Source organism: Perna viridis, chromosome 10 (assembly GCF_037379345.1).
Source record: "Perna viridis isolate PV_CMFRI_1.1 ecotype Kerala chromosome 10, ASM3737934v1, whole genome shotgun sequence".
In the NCBI taxonomy this organism is placed as follows: Eukaryota; Metazoa; Mollusca; class Bivalvia; order Mytilida; family Mytilidae; genus Perna; species Perna viridis.
The window spans coordinates 18,908,595-18,933,533 of NC_142454.1; the positions used below are offsets into that span (position 1 = coordinate 18,908,595).

Here is a 24,939-nt window from a genome sequence, read left to right on the forward strand (position 1 = left end):
AATTATTGGTGATAGAACTGCTTGATCGTTGAGTGTTGATATTGATTTGAAATAATAATAAATTAAATAAGGCTTACATTCTCATTTCTCGTATCTTTCGACATATGAAGGCAATTTATATAGGTGTCGTTGTATAGAATAATAATCATTCGTCGTGCATAATAAATGAAATCAAAAAGATCCTCCGGAAAAATTGACTCGTCTATTCCGTCATGGGTTAGTAAATTACGTTAGATCTGTGAAAACATTAGGCCTTTATCAATCTCTAAAGTGAGCACGAGTGAATATAGGCAATGAGACGATTTAATGGTCCCAAATGATATTCAGGATTATGAAACATAAGGTGTTCTGAATGGTACTTTTACCATACGCATGAGCAATAAGCCAAATGTCAACTTACGAGAGTTTTATCAAATTATGTTATGTGATAATTAGCAATTCTGTTATTTTTACATGAATGTGGTTTATTTAGTTTGAAAATAACAAGTCATGTTTTATTCATTGGAAATGTAACGGTATCTGCAGTTCGTTCCACTTGTAAACTGTGGCTCAAACAGAGAAGTCGGTGTGGTTGGCTTTTAAAGGCATAAAGTAAAGTTATATTTAAGAAAGGAATTAGGAATTAAAAAGCCATGAATTTGGTGGCAGTTGAAGTGACATTTCTTACAACATACATATGGATAGCATACCTCAGCTATGGGCATCGTAGTCTTGAGCATCAAATCAATGTCGGTAAGTACAAATTTTAATTGTTTCCGTTTTTTTTGTATTTATCAGTAACAAGTACATTCCATAAGAAATTAACACGAATCCTGGCTTTGTTATAAAAGGAAATGTTATTACATGTTATTTCTACGACAGCAAGGAAGAACCGATCAGAAAATAATATCGGTTTTTTTTTTGTTTTAACGTGGACGATAATATATGCAAAAGCCAGCTCCACTCAGCGGTAGACGTTATTTCTCTTACTTACCGCTGTAATCAAACCTTTCGAAATTCTCGGTTGTAATTCAAAACATACGTCGTTTGACAATTGGATAACGTCGCGTAAAATTGTTTACTTTTTCCCGATTTTGCAAGAAATCTCGAATTTTCTGAGTTGGCAGCGTATAGACTAAATTTCGAACGTCAGAGGTTGTTTTGAGCTCGATGCTTAACTCAGACATCAATAAATTTGACAATTCTTTGAAGAAGTTCTGGTTCTGGTCTGATACTCAAGTTCTGAAACCAGTTATTTTGATTACATATTAGGGCCATATATGTCTTAATTCATAACCAATTTTAAAGTACGTAGTCATAACATCTTCCTACCAATAATAAATGAGAACTGTAACCTTCATTCTGTGTACTACGAGTTAGCTTCTACAGTTTATATTAGTTTTATTGATATATACCTTTCATTGGTATATTGAACCAAATACTTAATTACTGGGTTGTTTTCACTTTAACCTCCATGCACTTTATCAGCATGGACAGTAGCTTGTGACGTTTATTTGTGTTCTGCTGTTCAGTTTCTTTTCATGATATACGCAACGTTACATAGTTTTTTCCTTACCGTTTTAATTCAAGCAAATTATTTTAATATACCTAACCAAATGTAGCTTAAGATTGAGAGTTAAAATTCATGTTGCTGAATATCATATTTAAACTAAGCTATGATAATTATTGTCAACTATGTATTATTAGCTGCTAAATATTATAGTATTATTGCGTAAGGTTTTCCATATTGGCTGAGTAATTGGTCCTCGGCAAGCAATATTGAACTTCGTGTTATTGGTCCGAGGCTAGCCGTAGTAGACTGAGGCATAGCCGAGGTCCAATATTGCTTTCCGAGAACCATTATTCAGCAAATATGGAAAAATTTATTCAAGTATACCTTTATTGGCTAACTTGTCCAATACGTCATATTTGCATAGGCAAAAATGGATTTTTACCAGGCCAATATAACGTATTGGACGGGTAAAAGACGAAGCGGACGGCATAATCCCTTATTGGATGGCTAAAATCCGTAATGGCGTACTTTTATATTTTGTATTGTATTGTCAGTTTTGATGATATTTAGGTTAATATTCGAACATTAGTCAATAATATGGATTATTGCATAGTGATTTTTATATTGGATTTGTTATAGGTCCAAGGCTTGTCATATTGACATGAGGTAACGCTGGATGCAAACAAGTCGATAACCTGTTACTCAGCCAATATAAAAATCACTACGTTATGATACCTTTATGAATTAACTACAGGTTTTAGTTCTTATTTTAAGTACCGTATAGCAAACTTCCCAAAGTCATTTTGAAAAAAAATGTTCACATTATAAGATTAACTCGACATGAATTACCTTATAGATTTTCCCTACTTATGCTTGTCTTTAGAGTAAGGTTCCACTTTTGCCATGAAGACTTTTACAACATCCAAAGTCATCCTTATGGTCTACAGATCTCATTACATGCAGCTCATAAAGAGTGAGATGAAAGGTCAACTAGTTGAGTTAAAATGTGTCGTAACATCATTTCCTTCATTTGAACTAACCAATTAATACACTTATGTTCTAAATTAGCATATTCAAACAATTCTTCTTGAAAATCGTTTGCTTACATTTCCACAAATCAACAACACCTTGTAGAACATGGAAAATCTAGAGGTACTCGAATATGCTAATATTGGCCTTGTAAAACCTAGGCCAATACTGGAAAAATCCGTATTGGCCTTGTACATTCTCGTTTTGGCATTTAATGACGAAATTATCGATGTTGCAGTTTTACCAGTGGTAAGTCAAATATGTTCTAGTTAATTAATAATGTTCAAGAAAGCTTTCCCAACCATAGTTACAGCGAGTTAAATAGTTAACTTCAAGGACCTTAAGGATAGGTATTCTAACGATTACATGATGAACTTCCTGTGGTAGTTAACTGGCAAATTGACAAACATGTTTCAACTTACAACAAACTACTTAGAATAAAATGATTATGAGATAATAAAATTTTCAATCTCCTTGTTACTAATAATGTGATTGTTACATGTACATTAAGTGCCTAAGACATTTTATCAGGCGATTGTCATTCAAACTAAGGTAGACCAACTCTGTTCCCTGTAAAGTATATTACTCGGCTATTATTTTTCAAGAACAAAATACACAGTTGTCTTAAAAATTAAAAAAAATACAATTCGTTATTATAATTTTTTTAAGTCAATTACTAAACATACATGTTTAAAGGAACTTTGATCATACACCAGAAATTAATTTTAGTTTTTTTTTAAATTCTAAATCATTGCTTGGCAGTAGACCAACGACTGAACATAATTATCTAATATCCAATCTCCCTCGAGAATGTCATCAATACAATATAGTACTTGCTGTTTGTTACACGCTAAAAATCTAGTCACAGATAAGCTGCTCCAGCATTTGTTAATTTGCTAATTGTTTGGAATCCTAGACATTAATGCCTGTACGACCATTTAAATGGGACTTTTATTATGCTTTTAAAGTGTCCGCCTTGTAACAATTAACCCAATGATGCAAAACTAAGTTTATGTTTGTTGGCATCAAAATAAAGCATGCAAAGTTGACTGTTATAAGTACAGAGCTTGGTTTCGTAATTAAAAAAAAATCTAATTGATTTTTGTTTTCACGTTCATGAGTTTTTCCTCAAATCTAAATAGATGAAATTTGGCATTTCCAAAAATGGGAAGAAGCTTTCAAATAGTAGTGTCGGGTGAGATTGCACGTTTGTGCAGATGCAGCGGCGAGATAGCTGTGTCTGTAAAAAACGTGTACTTCACTTTTTGCGCACCAGAGATATCTGTATACATCAAAGCATCAAACCTAACGATTATGACAGATTTATAGAAAATTAAATTGGGCATAAAAATAACAAGAGACTGTATCGATACTCAAAGATTCTTTATATTACTGTTCCCGGTATCCTTGATGTTGTTTCTGCTCTATGAAGTTCTGTAGTCACATAGATAGACGATAACATACTGTTTCTTTTTTACCTATAGCTTAAACGGAACCAGGCTTCGCTTTGTATTCAGATTTTGCTTGCATCCTCAGTATTGTATTGTTTTTTTTCTACTGCTAAAATATTTTTCTGTATCCATATAAAAGACAACGTCGTACGTCTTTACAATTTACACTCATGTGTATATGAATCATTTTAGAAAGAATCGACACAAAATAATTTTATAAACTCTTAGAACAATTTGTTTGTGTATGTTAGTTATTTACCGGATCGTTGTAAAAAAGGACAGTCTTGTTGATATTCTTTTGTATTTACTGTACTGATAACAACGAGGTAACATTACAAATAGCACACTACAAAAAATAGTCTATATGCTTTGTCAATATTAAAAATAAACAGTTACAGGACTGTCGTGACGAATGCTATAGAAACAGCGGGACCTCATTTTTTGATTGACAGGTCAATTTTGGCGTAATCAGATTTCACTATTTAAAAGAATATTATGATGAATGTCTTCCTGAAGGACACAATATTTTGACAAGATTCAATTGATTAGGAAATATTCTTCCTATTTGGGGAGAGCCATAACGCGAGGAATTGGTAAACTCTTCACTTTGATGGGAAATGAAACCAATGAAATGTCAGGCTTGATAAATTGGAGGTTATTCTCATTATGAGTTTGAGTATTGATTGATTGAGGAAAAACCTTGTATAGTGAAGATTTAAGGTAATTTTTTTTCTATAAGACACAAAATATTGGACATTTTATTCTTAATGATACTCATAGAACACAGAAAAATGTTATTCAACGGTAGCCATACACTCTAAAAAACTCTAGAAAGAACTTAACATTTCATTAAAAGAAACACATTTTGCTTTGAGCAAAGTTCTTTGACCAATAAGACCAAAATGAAATCCGATCTTATTTTTATCTAATGAGTTTCTATAAATACCTTCAGAAAATTCACACAAGATCTGACATAAAAAGAAAGTCAAGCTTTTCATGAACTTTGGGCATGGACCTTAGGGGATTTTATTGTGATGTTTCTCTAAACAGGCGTGGAGTTGTTAGGGACATGCCCGTAATTTGACGACTTGGCGGGTGTTTCTAGAAAAGCAGAGGACGTTTCCCCATTCGGTTAACCTGTTCCACGCTCCCAGGTTTTATTTGAGTCCGAGTTGCTCATTTACTTTTGTTCTTTATGTGGATTATTCTGTTGGTTATGTTCTTTGTTGTGTGCGTCTGTTTTCCCTGTCCGGTCCTTGTCCTGGATTGCGTTCTATGATTTCCGCTAGAAACTTGGTTTCCTTCATTCCTCGTTTACAAAGACACTTTAAAAAATAAACGAGAATAGTTTATATTTGTAGTTGAACCGAACATAGATTCTTTACGTCTTAATTACGATGCCCTTTGGTGGATGTGTATATAAATAATGTTGGATAAAGCGGTTTTAGGTGAGGTGGTCGCAACGAAATTATAACAAAACAGATGAAAACAAAAAAAGAAATCTAAAATTCAGTCTTCTCTCTATTGCCCAAAATCCAAAACAGCGTCTGACACTCGATATTGACTCTAGACGCTGCAGCCAGCCCTCTTAGAAAATGCAAGAATCTGACAAAGTCGGGGAAAGGTGAATGATTTTACGCGACGTTATCCGATTGTCAAACGATACCTTATTTGAAAAATGTCCGAGAATTTCGAAAGGCCTGTCTGTTACGGTCAGTAAGAGACGGAACGAACGTTTGCCACTGCGTGGAGCTTGGCTATTGGCAAGGTCTTATTTTTGTGCTGTATTGGAACTCCGGTCAAGAAGATCCGTTGATCAGTTATTGCCGCAATAAGTTCAATTCTTATAGGGAAAAATGAACAGACATTAATGAGAGTTGTACAATTTTTAAATTCATAAGTTTGTTCTGAAAATGGCAAGATCTCCTTACATACAATACCTTTTGGAAGAAATTCTGAGTATTTCTCTAAGAAGGTAAAAAATAACGTAATATAACAGCTGATCAACAAACCAAACGATGTATTGTTATTTAACACGACAGCACCGAGGTATCCTTGAGTGAAGAACATATTTCCCTCTCCGGTCATTCCTAAGAAAAGGTAGGAAATGACTTCGAATTCTATGTATATTTGAAGTGATTCTTATGTCATGTTCTGAAAAAAAAGAAAATTTTATTGCGAATCCATAAAACTAAAAAGTAAAAAAGACGTTATTCTATTGTATTTCATTAAAGGCAATCCTATATGGATGATATGTGAACTCTTACAACAAAGAGATGTTTAATGTTGTCATACCTGTGAGCAGATTAGAAATTGATATAACTATCTAACTCTGTGTGATTTTACAAAGCAAGTGTCAGTCTCGTTTAATTAGAATTTCCCATTGTTTAACATTCATCTCGTTATAATACTGCCTCAGCTTAATCACGATTTTAATAAGAATCTAATGACTTTGTACAGCACTTTAATTTTTTTCAAATTTCTCAAATTTAATCGAAAAACCAACATCCCTCGTGAATAGAACTCTCTCGATCACTTTGATGATCGATGGCGTTACTTGAAATTAGATAGATATGCAAGTTTTATTAAATTTAGAATATTTCGAAATTAATTAAAGTGGAATAGCATCCACTAGTGTAGTATCGAGGGACAAATAACCCACACTGAAAGTAAACATTGACATTTTGTAGGTTTCATCTGGGACTGTGATGCGAATACGATAAAACGAGCTATGGCGATAGCTGAGGCATTGGCAGACAACTCATCATCCAAAGTTAGGATGAAAATTTTCCAGCGTGAGACAAAAATATCAAATTGCTACAACTTGTCAACGGTTGGTAAGTAAAAACTTAATGTAGATACAGCTTGTGAATTTTATAAACTTCATATTTACACCATCTAGCGCCCCAATTCCCCAAAGAAAATTTCATATGCTTCATAGAAAAATTCCTACCCCGCACATATGATTCCAAATTATATTATGAATAAAATACTTCATGGCATTCATTTACATTACCTGAATGGGATAAAATTTCAATTTAATTGGGAAATGCAGTATGAGACAAAAGGGCATGGGTAATATGTGATGGATCATGGGCCAGGGAAAATATGGAATCATAATTAAAATATGCCCACTTTGTTAATAAACTTTTTTACTTAATATCTAAATATAAATTCAGTTTTTGTTTAAAAAGATGATAAGATAACATGTACAAACGTTGTTTATAAAGTACGGGCGATGTTGTAAGTGAAGGGATAAAGGGGAGAGTGGAAAGTTTACCCAAAAGATATCTTTATAAAACAAACATAAACAATTTCTAACAATTTTTACTGTTATCATGATTCTTATACTGGCGTTTTTTTCTATACTTTTTGAAAAAAAGTATTGGAGAGCAGTCTTATTCAATCACTTATTCATCACTTTTTTTCTGCTAACTACCAGTAAATATTATAATCATTGTACTCGTGTGTCATAAATGGTATAAAAAGATAGCAATAACTATAATGGATTCGGTACTTACATACTAATTGATTTCACAAGTATGGCAATAACTTACAAAATAGTACAACAAAAAATCATCGTATTCAATGAAAGTTATGAAAAAAAAAATAATAATAACAAAAAAATAAAACAAAATAAAAAAAAAACTTACTGAATCATTATATTATATTCAATTACACATTTGCTAGTCTAAAATATTAAGAAAAAAGAATTAGTTCAGAGTTAAGGGTAACGTATACTCTTTTACACACGGATTGTACGCGTGTGCTGTCCGTGTATAAATGAGTACAACACTACACACAGAATGGTACTACATTTATTTATATATATTATACATATATAATATTCTACTTGACGGAAACATGAGATTTAAGTAGTGAACTATAATTAGTACAGTGAAATATTAAATACCAATACATATAGAAATTTTATTAATACCTAAGGTGGAATATGAGTAATCAAGGGAACCAAGATGCTGGCGCAAACCAAAAGAACGCAATTCAGAAACAAAGGCAAGACAGGGAAATAGACACATACTAGAAAAGATATAAAAGTAACAAAACAATACGTACAAAGAAAGAAAAATGAATGAGCAATTCGGACGACACTAAACAATCGGAGCAAGGACCAGTGCAACGATGGGATATCCATCTACTGCTTTTCTAGAAACACCCACCGAAAAAAGACAAACATACAGTACAAACGATGCTTTTTCGGTCTGCAAATCAAATTTTATTATGTAACGATAGTCTTATCATGTATTCATATCCTTTTTTGTTGAGAAAACTACACATTCATCTCCAACTGAAAACAAATCCAACCAAATCTAACCAAACCAAGAACGGTAACTGTTTCAAGGTGCGAATTTCACACACAATCTATATAATATTTATCTCGCAAGGGGAACAACCAAATGACACATTTAAACTAGCTGTGTGCTCTGTTATCGTATTGAAATTGGGAACCTCATAACGCCTGATTTTTATAAAGATTACTACTAAACAACAAACACATTAACAAGAGCCTTAGATTTTATGCAGTTTGATTATTTTAAACTTTTAAGATAATTTTCTGTTTCGTTACGGACACTTCCCTCGAACAACATTTATATGCACTTTTTTGTAGTATTAAGACTCTTTTAATAGTTAGCATATCTAAATAGAATATCTGATGAGACGTTCAAGAAATGTATTCTGAGAAATATTAACCAAAATACATAGAACCAAATTATGATCAAAGTGTATATATAGTACAGTAAAATAAGAAACCGATTGAATGAAACAAATCATAAAACTAGACTTCGAGCTACCAGGTCTGTAACGATGTAAAGATAAAATTGATACACAACTGGTACTGTAGAAAATGATTTATTTTTGGTATTAGCAGTTTGGTAATATCAATTATTACGTAAATCTGCCAAAGAAGGTTCGATGCTAAACTGAACAATAGTGAATACTCGCACCTTTAAAGGCCACGGAAAGCAAGTTACATGTAAAAGATAGTGTAACACATAGTACGTCTAAGTAGGAATTATTTTTCTGTGCCAAGGCTGTTTGTTCCAAGTTTCAGCATGTAAAACACCGAACATGGTGTTCGAAATAGACATGTTGTACATGTTCTGTAATCAGTTAAGAAAAATTACGCCTTTAATTTAAAGACACAAATGAAATATTAATCCAGGAGAATTATAGAAAATAACCACCTGTGATCATAATATTAGCCAACCTTCTATGAATTAAATGCAACAGGCTGAAATACATGCATACAGTTATTTAAGTTTACCGCTTAATGAAAAAAATGACCCCCCTTCTTATGTATTGAAACCTGACTGTTCAATGCTAATGTATCGGCAAAGTCATAATTACGGATAAAGAACAGTAAACATATTACTTTAATCGCGTAGTAGTTAACAAATGATGATTCGTACTGTACGATTTTAATAATACGTGCGGGTATGTGTATGGTAACAATTCTTTACAAAGCACGGAAAGCCCAATACTCAAGAAATAAGTCGACTAAATCGTTGAATAGGCTAATTTGTAAGGGATATTATAAGTTATCTACGTTAGTACCCTTAGATACGGAGATTTTAAATCCCTGAAGTACGTTAGTACATCCTGACGCGAAGCCGAAGGGTGTACGGTAGTACTGAAGGGTTTAAAATCTCCATATCTGCAAACACAAACATAGATGACGATTTTATCCTCGGTTTCTCCGAGTATCTCATTTACTTTTGCTACTTTGTATGTATGATTTTAGTTACTTTATGTTCTTTGTTGTGTATGTCTGTTTTCCATGTCTGATCTTTGTCCCTGGATTACATTCTTTTGATTACCGCTATAACTTTGCTTTCCTTGATCACTCTTTCAAGCTTAAACTGGCGTTTTTCTAGGGATTTTAAACACAACATGTAACGCAAAGGTGACGTTTTTTTGCAAGTATTTTTAAAAAATATATAGTGAAATATGCAAATTTTGAGTGTTTCTTCTCGGATGTAGGATACTACCTTTGGTAGAACCCTATAGGTGCCCAAATATAAGGTGTTTTTTTTTATTGAAATAACAATGGAAATCGACAATGTTGTTTTTGAGCGCTACGTCACAGACGTCAAAAGTTCATGGGTCAGAGATGTGACGTCAAAACTAAACTGGTCAGGAATTCCATTGACGATGATGACGAAGAAGCAAAGTCATGTTCGTAAGAAGTCTGAAAAATAGGACAAATTAATGGCATCAAAGGATTAATTCGTTTAAAAGGTACGACATTTAATTACTCGGGATATATGGAGTGCACAGAATTTATCTATCATTGAGGAATGTCAAGTAATTTTACAAAAAACTTTATCATTCAATCACTGAAATTTTGCGCTATAATCGGAGTCCATGTTCATTTGTTTTGGTTAATGTTGATGTTAATAGATCCAATGTAACATCCATGAAATACCGGCATTTGCGGAACAGAGTCAAAGTTCAGCGTGCGCGTGACGTTCCCCGGGGAAATGTCTAGCAACGTCCGGGATATCGGAATTTGAGCGACGTGTAGCTAACCAATAAAATTTTAGTATTGATACTCAGCCGGGTATAAACTTAAGATATTGTTGTCAAATCTTTTGGTATTAACATTGATTTGCTTACAGATTCTATACATAGACTAACACACCTTATTAAAAAGCAGTTTTCAGGCTGGTACGGGTTATTTCATGACTGTATGACTTATTATGTACCGTAATCATCAACACTACAAGGAAAGACTTGGGATTGATATTACATAGCCTTTTGTAGGTTTAAATTGGTCTGAAGCTGGTATGGCAATTAACTGCTAGTAGTCCTTTGTTTATGCATTTTTGTGACGTATAATCAGTTTTCTCATTTCTGACCTTTTTAAATGATTTAAAAGTGTGTTTAATTGTGTAATATTTTCTTCCACAATAGCCGGTTTTCGGGGGGGGGGTAAATCGGGGGGGGGGGGGGGTGGCTATTCAACGTCTGTTTTTATTGCTTCGTTTTCAGTTTATTTTTCTGGTGTTTACGGTGACAACTATTTCGCTCTGGCTGCTTATAATATTGTTTTGTTCTTGGTCCAGCTACCGTAAGCAGTGTGGTGCGAGGATTTCTTCGGCATTTCTTAAATACCCATGGGTGGCCTTGAGCTGACATGTTTGATCCCGGTTTGTTGTCTTCGTGACATAGTCACCAAGTCCATTCTCATCATATTATAAGTATGAAATTAATCCAAATAAAAAAGAAGCATTATATTTTCTTCCGATATCAATGCTGATATAAAAATATAATTTTTTCTCATTTACAATCTTTTACTTTGGTTGATAATGGCAACATGCATTTACTGAATATAGAAAAAAAAAAAACACCAATGTTCAACTACTTTCATACACTTATAGGCAAGTATAACAGCATTACATTTAGTCCATGAATCCTCTTACAACTTCTAATTAAACAAAATAGATATTTATTATGTTATTGTCATCTTGAATACCACGTGTCAATTTCCGAATCTTTGACGACAGTTTGTCTACTCTAACAACAATCAAAACAACAGATCTTCACTTGGCTAAAACAATATTTACAACTCCTACATTTTAAATATACAATGTTGAGATGTCTCGTGTCTTCTTGTTTGATACTAAACTTTTTCAACCTGTATGTCTAACGTACTATTTTAAGTGACCTAGAAATGTCGTCCTTACGTCCTTATATTACATAAGTTGGATAAAAAGAGATTTTGAAAATATAAACATAAAATATTCCGTCAAAAAAAAGGGGGAGAGTGAAACTTGAATACAAACTTACGACGTGTACAATTTCTTTTTGTTTTCTGAAGTTGTTCCTTTAAAGCATGAATAAAAACTTGAAATCTTGATATAGAATATTAATATCTAAAAGTGTGTCTTTTTACATACATTTTTGCAATTTTGTGGGTAATATCATGTGCACCTGTAAATTGGTATAGAACGTCTTTATACTATATAATAAACACGATAATGCACCTGGTATTATGAAAGTATATCACATGATCCTTAAAAATGTATATGTATTTATTACTAGCTTGGCCAATTGGCTGACGTGATCATTATAAAACACTAATTCCAATTTATTGTTTCTGGATTAAACACTTAGGCAGACCTTGTGAACCTATTTTTTGTAAGTCATATTTTGATCGGGCTGTGTAATATACATGCTGAAGACTACGGCATCAAGGCAATATCACGTTAAAAATCTTTTCATTATATTGTATACCGTATAATTGCTTAGAAGTGCTCTCGTAAGTAACGATTTTGGGATTTGACGTCAGCAGTTGGGATGTGGTTGTTTTAACTTTTACCGAAGACGCACAGGTTCCCGTTGGTCAAGATATCAGCGATATAACAGCAAATATCAACAGAGTCAAAATACTTTTATTGGAGTAGAACGTTCTATACATGTATATGTAGGTTCTCTGATCCATAAATGATTCATTATCGTTTTTTTTTCGAAATTAACGTGATTTGAATAAATGACGTATTCAGTTAGAACTTTTAACGCCGACATAAATCAACTGTTTTAGGTAAGTATCGCATATTCCCGTTGGTGGCATTAGCGATATTTCGGTACATTATCAACAAAATCCAATAGAAGTGCAAATAGCTCTATTATAGGCAAAACCTAAAATTATATTATGATGTGAAATACGATATTGAAGACCAAGAGCAAGTTCAGTTATTGATAACAATGACATTTTGGAATGGTTCCAGCTGATACATTGTACGTTAGTCAATTCGAAAGTGTGCGAAATGGATAATGTGTTAAATGCTGTTTTCTGATATCAAATATTTATTGTCTGTGAAAAAGTTCTGTTGTTTGGTGTGAAAATGCATTAGAACTGAAAACAAGTTCACACTTTCTTGGTACAAGTCAGAGCTGTGAAAATAGTGTCATATAAAATGAAAATTGCCTCATCACTGGTTGAGAAACTACGATACATCCTTTAGAGAATACATATTGTTCCAGATAAACATACTGAAATATAACTTTTGATCTTTTATATCACAAAGCGCTGTTGGTGTCTACATCATTCTATAACTATACTGGGAATACATTATGTGTACCCCCTAAAGCTTACATTGATGCTAACATCTGGTTAAATAAATCTACCGTTTTGATACTTTCCAAAGGTGCTAAAAGTTTCACGAATGTATCTTATAATATCTTTTTCTGTCACTTTAATACTAAAAATCCTGATAGAATTGACTTGTTTAGATTATTTCTCTACTAGAGACATTGACATTTTGATGACATAAAACTTATATAAGAAGATGTATCACTGCCCAGTGGTTAGAAAGGTCATATGTATTTATAACCAGCTGACCAAGTTAAGAATATGACGAATATTCTTAAAATGTAACACAAACCCATTTATTTCGCTTGTTGCATACATACGTTTCATTTCATCAAAAATACTTTAACACATGTTTAAGCAAATATGTGCTTGAGATTGATATGTGCTTTGTTTAAGTCATCTATATATCTTCCTTCCAAACAAGTCTGGAGACGACGTTACAACGTTTATCAGTTATCTGTTGATTAATCCCCTTTCACGTCACATTATGGCATTCAAAGGCAAGAGATGACATTACATATTATAGAGTATCCTTCGCAGAAATGCCTCTAGAATTAAAACTGTCATTCCAAATCTCCCATTGTCTTCTGCAAGTTTCAACTGAATCAATTATGGCGAATTAAATTTGTCACAAACTGATGTTTGCGTCATTATTTTTGACTGATGACAGACAATTTCAAAAAGTCGTATGATTAATAAAGCTTTTGTACAATTAAGAGGAACGAAAGGGTGTACTTTCAATTGCAAAACGATCGTACTAAAAAGTCGAGTATTTTTATACACCAAATAGAAATGAAGATATTATTCACACAAGGAACACACACATCAGTGAAACAACTTTTGTAATGTCAATGACTCATGCTACATGACAATATCCTTGGTTAGATAACAATATTTTGCCTACTTTATAATGATCATCCAGGTCATTTTTAAAATTAAGAATACAAATTATTGATAAAGAATTAAGCATTTCGGTTTTAAATACTTAAGTTTAGCATATGAACTCTTATAAATATGGCATTAGTCAGTCATATTTTTTAAAATCAAAACGCATGTCGTATCCTTTTCGAAATAGTATGGTTTTATTAAGCACACTCTGCAGGTTTTCACAGGGGCTTAAAGCGAAATCTTCATCTCAATACATTTTAACAGAAATATGACTGTTTACTGCTATGCTTCCAGTTAATTTGTCTGAACTGTTTATTTACAAACAACGAAGAAGATGATCTAGCCAAATAAAAGAGAACTAAAAACATAAAATATTTATAGTAAGCATTAGTCAAATATGCCATATACATTGCCCCAACAATGGAATTCACACAGTATGTTTTAAACGTGCAAGTTTGAGTCAGTCAAAATTCATTACTGTATGCCATCTATAGACACTAGGCTGACGCATCATGTCAGTTTCCAATCAAATATAGTCAAAATTTGATTAAAAACTTGTGTAGATAATGTTAGCGATGAAAAATTAGTCTGCGATGTCTGTAAATAGGATAAAAAGCTGAGAGGAAAAAGCTACCACGCGATAGTGGTGTTTAGAAGTGTCCTAGTAATTTGTGTTTAGCACGGTTTCTTCAGAGAACTCGTGCCACAGTGCGTCGTATGCTATTGCTGGTTGTCTTGTAATCAACTAAAATGCTTATTCATTCTGAAAGTTTTATAATGATTGATATGTTTCGTCAATTACATGTATCACCAGTAAGGTGTTCAAAGAAATAAAACTAAAACAGCGATAATGACTTAAATTAGTAGATTAGTATTTAACGATAATATTGTTTTCTCCATGAAATAATATTTTTGATGATTGCTATTGAAATCTTAAATAACGATTAAAACTATGAAAACAAAGCTAATATAACCATGAAATCCTTAAAAAATACTGCATTTACAAAAACAGGAACAAATATAAAAAGTAGATTTCAAAAAGATGATCTTAGGTCAAGAAAATTGAACAAGACCCACATACATCCCATTGAAACTAACGAAAAATGTAGTCCTAATACAACAACAACAACAACACCAGCAAAAAAGACAACTTGATAATTGGGTAGGGTTGGATGGATAAGGGATGAGCACGGACAGATACTTCCCTGGTCTGCATTTATGATGGAAAATTATACTCTTTAGCGGTTTTCTGATACACTTGACTTTATTACAATTTTAAGAAATGCAACAGATATAAAGATATTAACCAAATAAAAGCTGAACTTCTTCTATAAAGCTCGGTTAAATTTAATAAAGAGTCTCGACCAGAGATAAACGTCAATTAATTAGGATATTGTTTTTTTACCATATGACACCCAAAATGCTATTCGGATCTTGTGTAAACAACAGGGATTACTAGATAATCAACCGTATTGACAGAGGCGTTACAATATTACATTTAACGTTGTGTTTCCCTGGAGAGATACTTCCATCTATTTCCTCTCAATCAAATCGATTCCATTTTATATAATTTAATTGTAACTGAATAGGCAATGAATTTATGATCTGCATTTTTAGGAAGAGCCGTCATAGTATCAGGCTTACACAAATAGTTTTTATTATCGCTATCTTTGTAAATTGTTTATACTTTTTGCAAATATCTGCCACTGTTTTTTATTAATGGACAAAAAGTGGCACTTTTCCCTATTGAATTATATCTTAAGAGAGTTTGTCACTCGACTGAGTATTACCTATTAACAAGTTTACATTGCTGTTGAAAAAATAAATAATTCAATTCTGATTTTCAAAACTGCATACAAAGGAACAAAAGCACTAAATATTGTATTCTGGAAACACCAATTAGGCGGAGTAAATGATCTCTCTCCAATAAAAGTGATAAGATGGAACTCAAACACATTAACAAGAGAGTAATGTCTCCTGTATTTGATTAATATGCTATTGTTTGATATAAGTGCAGTTGAATTGATTCCTGTTTCTGACAAAATAACTTGTTGACGGATAAGTTTATGTTATTACAATATCTGAACCGTAACTGGTTGACCATCAAGAAATGACACACTATAGAAGGAAAACAAAACCCACAACAAAAAAGAATAAAATTGAATTCTCGACATTTTTCTTGTAAATCACTGTCGATTAAATTTTGCCATAGACAAAAATAAAAGAGAAAATCATTTTGTTTATATACTGAATATATATATATTATATATTATATATTATTATATATAATTATATGTCAATGACAAAAGTGACAAAAACGCATTTCCTTCATGTACAATTAAAATGTTATTAGTACATTCATATGTATTTTGTATTCAAATCCATGTAAACAATGATATCTATCCTAAAACCTTCTTTTGGGATTGGAGCTCAGCAATTATTATTTGTATGACATCTTCAAACATATATTGTGCTTTTCGTTTTGTATTTTTTTTGTGAATGGGAAATATAGAGAAAAATCGTTAAACTTAACATTGTGGAACACGTATTAAACTTGGTAATATTGATTCAATCAATTTCGCAAATCTTATCCGGGAAAGAAGAATGGATATGCTAAAACGCAACAAATGCACAAGCATTTAATCTTACTACAAAAAAGTGAATACTTTCAGAGACCAATGGGTTCCCTAGAGCAGACAATTTCATTCCGGTTGCATTTTTGTCTTTTGACATTCATATCCATATCAGTTCTTTTTTATTCTTATGTGTGTACATGTAATCTTTTTATGAATAAATTATGTTATCAATTGAAAATGAAATCAAGGACCAGGATTGTAACCATAATCAAACAGAACACCATGGGATAAATAACGAGTAGACAAAGAAAAAAACACACACAACAAAGAACATGAAAATGCCAAAATACCACGCGCAAAGGTACAAATGTAGGTGAAACCCGGATTCCACTAAAACCTGGGGAACAGATCAAGACTGTCGTCAGGTAATCGTCGTCTGCTTTTCTAAAAACACACGCCAAGTTGCTTTAAATATCATGTTTGGGGTAAAAAGAAAAGAAATCTGAAAGGTACGACACCAAAAGTAATCAATTCTACGGTACATGTAACAGAACAATGAACAATAAAGACATAAATTTATAACACATATTTCCGGAATTTGGACAGACTCAAGAAGTCAGGGAAAACGGATACCCTAGTTTTTCAAGGCCTCAACCAACCCTCACTTTTTCTGTAACTACAATTTTTGTCCGTATTTTCTATTTTTTATGAATAAATAGACAATGATTGTGTTGCACAGTAAAGGTAATGTCATCATTTTAAATGAAAGAAAACAATTTTTGGCATTTTATGTTTTAGTACGATAGTAAGTACACTTTTTTGTAAGAATGGTTTTAACGGATAAAGCATGTTCAAAAATAACAGAGATGGTCAAAAGAATTGGCCATTTCTCTCCTATTAAATCCCCTACAGATCAATGAGGACACAAAATCGACAATGACATGGAAACGAGTCCCAAAGCCCGTAACCTTATAGCAATTGTGATCTTTGTTTATGGTTTGCTCCAAGAATGAACTACAAAGATGTCAGAAATAATTAGACACGCAATTCTTAAATTATAGAATTGTTTTCTTGACATTGTGTAATGGGTAGTCATAGCCAATTGATAATAAAGACAGAAGTGCATGTTACCCTTTTATTTAGAAAAATCACACGTGAAAGTAACATTAGAGAAACTGATATTGGCATTTTCTCGCCAAAATATCAAAAAAATATTTATTTGATGCTAGGAATAATATTACACATTATTATGAATAATGCAAAAAAGTCATTCTTTGAAAATATTCTGGAAGGTATATAATAATTTCTTAGTAATACGAAAATGAAGCAGCACCATTTTAAATTTTCTGTTTAGCATCATCTCCTTTTCATGTGGTTTTATGAAACATAAGAATTCTCAACAGATTGCAAAGAATTCATTGAGATTTCGGAAATCAATAAAACCCGATTAATTCCCGCTGTCCATCTTTTATGTCGGAATAATTGTGTAACGCTAGAACCCAACCAATTCAATTCAAACGTATGATTAACGACGAGAAGGATTTCACGAAGCATGAATATCCTATTATGTAGTTAGTTTTTAGGAAACAATTGATAATTCACCTACAATGTCCACACGACAACTAAATATGATCTTTATTGTTGGTTGTTTGTTTCCTGTGTAAATTCATTCGCGATGGTTATCGTTCATACTTTTATTGAAAAGTAACTGTAAAGTGCATCTAACACTCAATTTACATACAATAATTAATTATTTTTTCACTTTGGAGATTACTTGTACATGGTGTATGACCATTACCAAGCCTAACTTTTATATTTAATCTGAAAGTAAGGTACTGATCAAACCATCAGTAACAAATGTATAACAAAGCAAATTTATCTTAAGTGTTTGGTTTCATATAATGTATAAATAACAGTCAGTAGGCATCTTTTGGTTTTGATTATCTTGCTAAAATAGATACTGGATAGATGAGACACAATAGATGAGACAGGTATTTATATTAACCTTAACAGCATATGTCAAACATTCTAAAAACAATACTTTTAATAATAGGCTAAAGTGACAATGGACATGACAAGAGTTTATTTTTTTCAAAGATAGAAATGAGTGTCCTTTTTTTTTTATTGTATTAATGTATTATTGTATCTATAGAGCCCAAACTCACATAATCTTTGTTATAGGCAAGTCTGACTGTTGTACTGAATTGAGCATAAACAATATCGTAACTGATCATGTTTCCATACACAACCATCATGTGTTTGTTTACAATAGTATCGTGTTAAAATGTTTACATTTGGTTAAATGGATTATAAAATATTATTTGAAAACTAACGGTGTGATTGACTGATTGATGGATGAATGATTGAAAATAAATCTTCCGTTATTCTGTCATTAATTTTGCTATTTGTTTTCTTGTATAGTGGTATATAAAAAAAAGAATCTCTCAATCTACTCTTCTTACAAATATAATAACCGTCTTTTTCGAAAAGGAACAAAATAGTTTTAGGGAATATTAGTATGGTTGTTCAATTATTTTTTTTACATATCAAGTGATTGTTTTTTTTCGGTTTTTATGATTTACCTCTTTAGAGTATATAATTTCTTGCTAATCGATGAATTGATTAATGAAGATTATAAAATTAAGGATGATACTGTTTTCCCTAACATTGGGCGTGACCCCCCTTTTCTTTTGACTGTTCCTTTTGTCTATTGCCTAGATTTTATCAGATTGTTAATTATGTTATAACCCTTCATCCTTAATCCTTACAAAAATTTACATTTTATATTTTCTTCTCAATTTTCCATTCAAATGTTGTCGACAATACACGATCTTTTTGTGGAGAGAAGATCTAGACATGTTATATTTTCTACCTTAAGAAACACCAAAGAAAATCGATTGTTAGAACCCTGTGACTTTCAATCCACGTCACAGGTAAATGAGTAGAATTAATTAAAACTCAATTCCCAATTTGACGACATTACACTGTCTAATATTTTCAAAGGCTTAATAGGATTGTAATCAAATTGTTGAAATGAGATTTAAGTTTCCTTTGAGAATCATGAAACGTATTTATGTCTAATGTTATTTAAATGCATACACCATGAGAATACATGTATATGTACTTAGTGCAAAAATGATTATTCCAAAATACATATTGCATTAATGGTTTTTAGGTAAATTGATTTTGTACTTTTTGTAGAAAACCAGAGGACTGACATGTTCGATACTGAAAACGATAACGTTGTTTGCATATACATAAATTCAAATAGCGCCAAGTTAAATTGTATTTATTTTGTCATTAAGGTTCAATTCGGCTGTGCAAACGCGAGTGATGACGCGATATATCCTACATGTGGAACATATCTGAGGATTATTATTCCTTTGATGTTAAATTCAGACATGCATTACAAATATGTGGTCATGTAAAGTGAACGCCAGTCAATTATTTGAACATAAGAAAGTATGACAAAATGCGAATTTAATACGCATCAATAATCAAAACTAGACAGATAATACAGTGATTGAAGTAGTGTGTTAAATTAAAAAAGCAGGCAAATTTGAATGAATAATTACACATTTCATAGTATAGACCCATAAAACAACTTGATTACGAAAATGAAAATATGTAGCCCTTTTTGGGGTGTATCACATTTTCAGATTTTGCATGATTCTTACAAAGACTGCTACTTAACATTACTAAACTGGATTTCAAAACATTTCATAGGAATAAAACAAAAAACAATATTCTTAATTTAAGTTTGATAAGGAAATGTTTTAAAAAAAAAAAGCTTTGCCACTTTCCAATTCCTCAAACTTCTTTAAGACGAGTTAATCCAATGATATTAACTACAGAAGAAGTAGTTCTTATATGCGTTTTAGTAACTCTTCAAACAATTAACTCATCCAACTGCTGACTGATTTTCTTTTTTTTTTCGGTGTATTATCTGTGAAATGGACAGTTCACTTCTCATGTAAAATGTAAGTTGAAGACGCTGTAATAAAACAATGGTAACAAATTGCTATTATGACTAAATTGATTCTCAACTTTGTATGGAATTCCAACGTGTAAATTTATGGGATGCTTAAAACTAAGAACAGAGTGTTTGTATAACATGTATAACGGCTGCTGAATATCGTAAATGTATTTCCTCTCTTTGACTATTTCTAAATGGTAATGTTGTTAAACTTCCGTTCAATAAAATTGGTTTTGTAAAATATATAACGAGAATAGGAATGATGAAATGCATGTTTGATGTTAAACTACAGAATGATTTAAAAATCAGGCAAAACAGCAAAAACAATTTGTAAGTCAAATTCTGTAAACCATTTAAAACGAATCAAAATTTGTCGAAATGAAACACTTTCACCTAAAACATTACAATGAAGATTTCTATCTAAGGTTGTACAAGTAATAAAAATAATACTTGTACAATCTTAGAAAAAAAATACTTGTATAAATTTTATTGAAAAATATACACTGTAATTTTCCCTTTCGAAACCAGTCGTTCTTTTAACTTTCCAAACCTCAGACATTATCATTGTTGGTTGTCTATGTTTGATATAACATTCTGATTGTAATTCAAAAATGAAGTTTGCATGGAGTAAGTTTGAATTGCTTCACTTTTTATGATTCTAAATTGTTAAAATTAATCTTTGAAGACTATCTTGTAATTGAATATAGGATACAAAATGTTCAAAGTATTTTTTAGAACCACGATACCTTAATTACTGGTTTTGTGAAACGATGTAACTTTCAAACAAATACACTTTAATCAAATGTTCACTACATTAAATACACATACAAATTTCAAGATATTATTTCATATTATCATCCGTTGAAAAGTATATTATATATGAAAGTAACTTTGTACTGCAGCAATTCACAACCTTTTTTGTCTAGAACAAATGATAAAAGCCGTGCATTGGCTAATGCTTTTTAGCGTTGTTACAATATTGAACAAAACGGTCATTAATTTGAGCATTGCTAAAATACATGACGGAGCTCTTACAAATTCAGTAATACGTGTAGACACACACTGTCTAAGTTACCAACTATTTTAATGCGTGATGTAAAAACATATATCGTGTTTATACTTATTTTTTATCAGCTGGTCTGACAGTTTTAAACAGAAATCTACATACAAAACCTGCTACCATTTGTATCATTTCTTGCCATTCAAACATCTGTATAAGGATGATAAATCATTTCGAGGACGACGCTTTTCTCATTACTTATTAATCACATTACAATAGTCATGCAATTAATCAACTTTTGATATCGCCCACTATTTGTACTGACATCAGCTCACATTTTAAGACGTACATTTCTTTTCAAAGTCTAAGCCAAAAGATTAAAACATGAGACATAATAGGAAGAATATAGGTATTTTTACTTCAATATCATTTTGTTTATGATTTTTTTCAGTATGCTCGTTGTTGAGGGAGACAGTGTACACTATAATTGGGGCAGCAGACGTGACGTCATACGACGTCTTGGAGGCTTATAGTCAAGCTATGCACATACCAATAATTTTATATAATGGCGTTCGAAAGCCTCCAAAAACAAATTATACATACCTTCTTCACATTGTGCCATCTTACATGAATGCAATCGTCGATTATTTGAAGTTTTACAAATGGAAGATTGTATTTTATCTTCACGATAAGAATGACCGTAAGTATTTTTCTTTCTTCACTGTATGGTAAAATGTTAATGTAGAATAAACAAAAATAAACATGGAAGAACTACTTTAAGCAATTTATTTAAGTTTGAACTAAACATCATTACGTGTGTCATATTACAAGATAGAAAAACTAAGTTTTCGATATCTTACAAACTCGTGAATAAGACTATTACCAAATGATCTTATAATTTTATTTTAATCACGGCGTGAATTTATATTTGCATCAGTGCATTTCTTATATATTATATTATACAATGACGTATGATTGCTCTGTTTTTTGTTTTGTGATTGTGTGTGTATGTGTGTGTGTGTGTGTGTGTGTGTGGAAATGATGAATCAATCCTTGGGCAATTTAATAAAAACAAATGTACAAAAACGTTTTTTTTTTTTTCAAATAATATGACCAGCATATAAACACAAACGTAGTAATTTCGTTCTTTTAGCAGTAATTTATTTACTGAAAAGGCATATTTATTTTCCATGTATCTATCTATCTATCTATCTATCTATCTATCTATCTATCTATCTATCTATCTATCTATCTATCTATCTATCTAACACGGATAATTGCTGCATTCACTATTTGTTTGAATGATATGACATCAGTGTTTTGCATCTTAGTTGGTTGAACGTTTTTTTTTATATATATTTGAGCAAATAGTTCATTTTTATTCTAGCTTTGTGGGCTTGGAAAGTGTCGGAGTTTTTTAGTTTAGTGAGTGAAAATGATTTACACATTATACAACGAAGCCTTGATTTTCCCTCGTTATCCTATGAACAGCTACGTTATTTAGACCATATTGACTTATCTAAGGAACAGATGGATAAAGTTTTTGTTGTAGATATTACAGATAAATCTTTACAGTTATTTTTTACTCAGGTTTGTATGATTAAATCTATCTTACATTATGAACAACATAAGTTGAAAAATGGTTCAGTTAGTCGTAAATAAGAATAATGTGGAAGTGAACAGTACCCACAATAAAAGGAAACCAAATACAAATAAAACCAAATAAAACGTTTTGAAATACTACAAATGATGCCCATATTTCTACCTTATGGCCTTTGTCAGTGTAAAAAAGTTCTAAATATGGACAGACAGACCACTGTTGACCCAGAGTCAGAGAAAAGGTAGAATTCATTGTTTGTGATATATTTTGGAAAAGACACGTCAAGTCCAAGATTAGCATAGTGAACTAATGATAAATCAGTGAATATCGTGATTGTGTAATTAAATAATGGGAGTTCTTTTTTACATCAATGTGGGCAATTCTAAGAATACTGAAGTAAAAATTACTGAAATCTCGGACAATGTCATACATAATTATTCAAAGATACTTGCAGTTTCTTTAATGTGACACGCTGTTTGAGACTTGGAAAACGATTTTCAGAATAAAACACGACATCCATTTAGGAGAAGTTTGGAGAAGGTCTAATTATAAAATAGTTAAACGATAACAAAAATTTTAAATGAGACGTTCCACATACACAATGTAGACAACAAAATTAAGTACAATTGCATATGAAATTTAAAGAAGAGAAAAATGTAAGCACAGGTAAATGTAAATGAGCTATTGATGTTAAAACGTTTATTGTAAGGACACAAATCATGCTATTTGCTGTAAAACGTTCTTAATTAGATAACCCAACAAAGCTAATGAAAAACGTTATACACAATAAACTACAAAACGTTAGTCATTGGGATAGCTATTGACCAGTGACCGATTTTCAACTTCTTTTTATCTTTTTGAAAAAAAGATTGCAAACCTCCTTTGCGGTAAACATTGACACCAAAAAACATTTATTCTTCGAATCCATCTATTTAATGCCACAAACAAATTCTATTAGCAAATATAATGGAAACATTTCTTTTTTATACTTTCAGATAATGCAACTGGGAATGAACAGAAAAGGATATCATTATATTATTGGCGGGCTGGTATGAGATCTTAATATTGTTTATGACTTTTTCTGGTCATAGCGTTTTTTGTATTTTTCATGGACAAGAGAGGAAATATTTTCTCCGTGGTTTTTAATTATTTTTTTTTGTATCAGTTGTATAGTTGTATATCATTAAAGTATTATAAATATACTGCAAATATCGAATCTATTTCGATATTAGCATTTTTGCGTAAAATGTAAATAACTTACAGTCGCAATAAATATAAGCTCTCAAGTTTCTTAAAACCGCATTGTCGGCTTAAATTACAAAATCGCAGTATTTCGATAATGGCATTTTTTTTTATGCATATTTTTATTATTACAAAAACTGTATTTGTTTGTGAACTAGTTTAAAAAAAAAACCTTGAACATGTCCAGTTGATAAATGCTGTTGAAAAGCTAAGAAAATACAAACGTTTTCTCAATGTCTTTAACAGTATATGCGTTTACATATGTATATATTTGATACCCGTATTGGCTTTTTCTACATGTTTTGTAAAGCATAATCACAGGAAAAAAAAAAAACTATTCTTAATTTATTCCCTAAAGGAAATAACATCGGTGGAAATGAATAATTTGATACACGGTGGATCTAGAATCACAGGTTTCCAGCTACCTGTAAACAAAGAAGCGCAGTTAAAACTTAGTCTTTCCTGGAACAAGACAAAGTCAAGAAACGACAGAAGCCCTAGACCACTCTCGGTAAGGAAATCAAATTGACTTATATGCAGGTGCCCATGCAGTTGTATTATCATGGGTAT

The 24,939-nt window shown here is 31.7% G+C and overlaps 1 protein-coding gene across 3 annotated transcripts in view; it reads left to right on the plus strand.

Moving 5' to 3' along the window:
- Positions 1–234: 234 nt before the first annotated feature.
- LOC148604834 (glutamate receptor 4-like) overlaps positions 235–24,939 on the plus strand; it is a 37,333-nt gene continuing 12,628 nt past the window's right edge. The window contains exons 1-6 of one of the 3 annotated variants that reach the window (XM_088549752.1): positions 235–732; positions 6,663–6,809; positions 21,979–22,227; positions 22,915–23,117; positions 24,123–24,176; positions 24,728–24,880. In XM_088549752.1, the coding sequence (XP_088405878.1) occupies positions 633–732; positions 6,663–6,809; positions 21,979–22,227; positions 22,915–23,117; positions 24,123–24,176; positions 24,728–24,880 (906 nt within the window). In that variant the 5' untranslated portion in view covers positions 235–632. Of the gene's footprint in view, positions 733–6,662; positions 6,810–10,029; positions 10,231–21,978; positions 22,228–22,914; positions 23,118–24,122; positions 24,177–24,727; positions 24,881–24,939 lie in introns of those variants that run through there. The other 2 variants (XM_088549753.1, XM_088549754.1) reach the window with 2 other exon arrangements.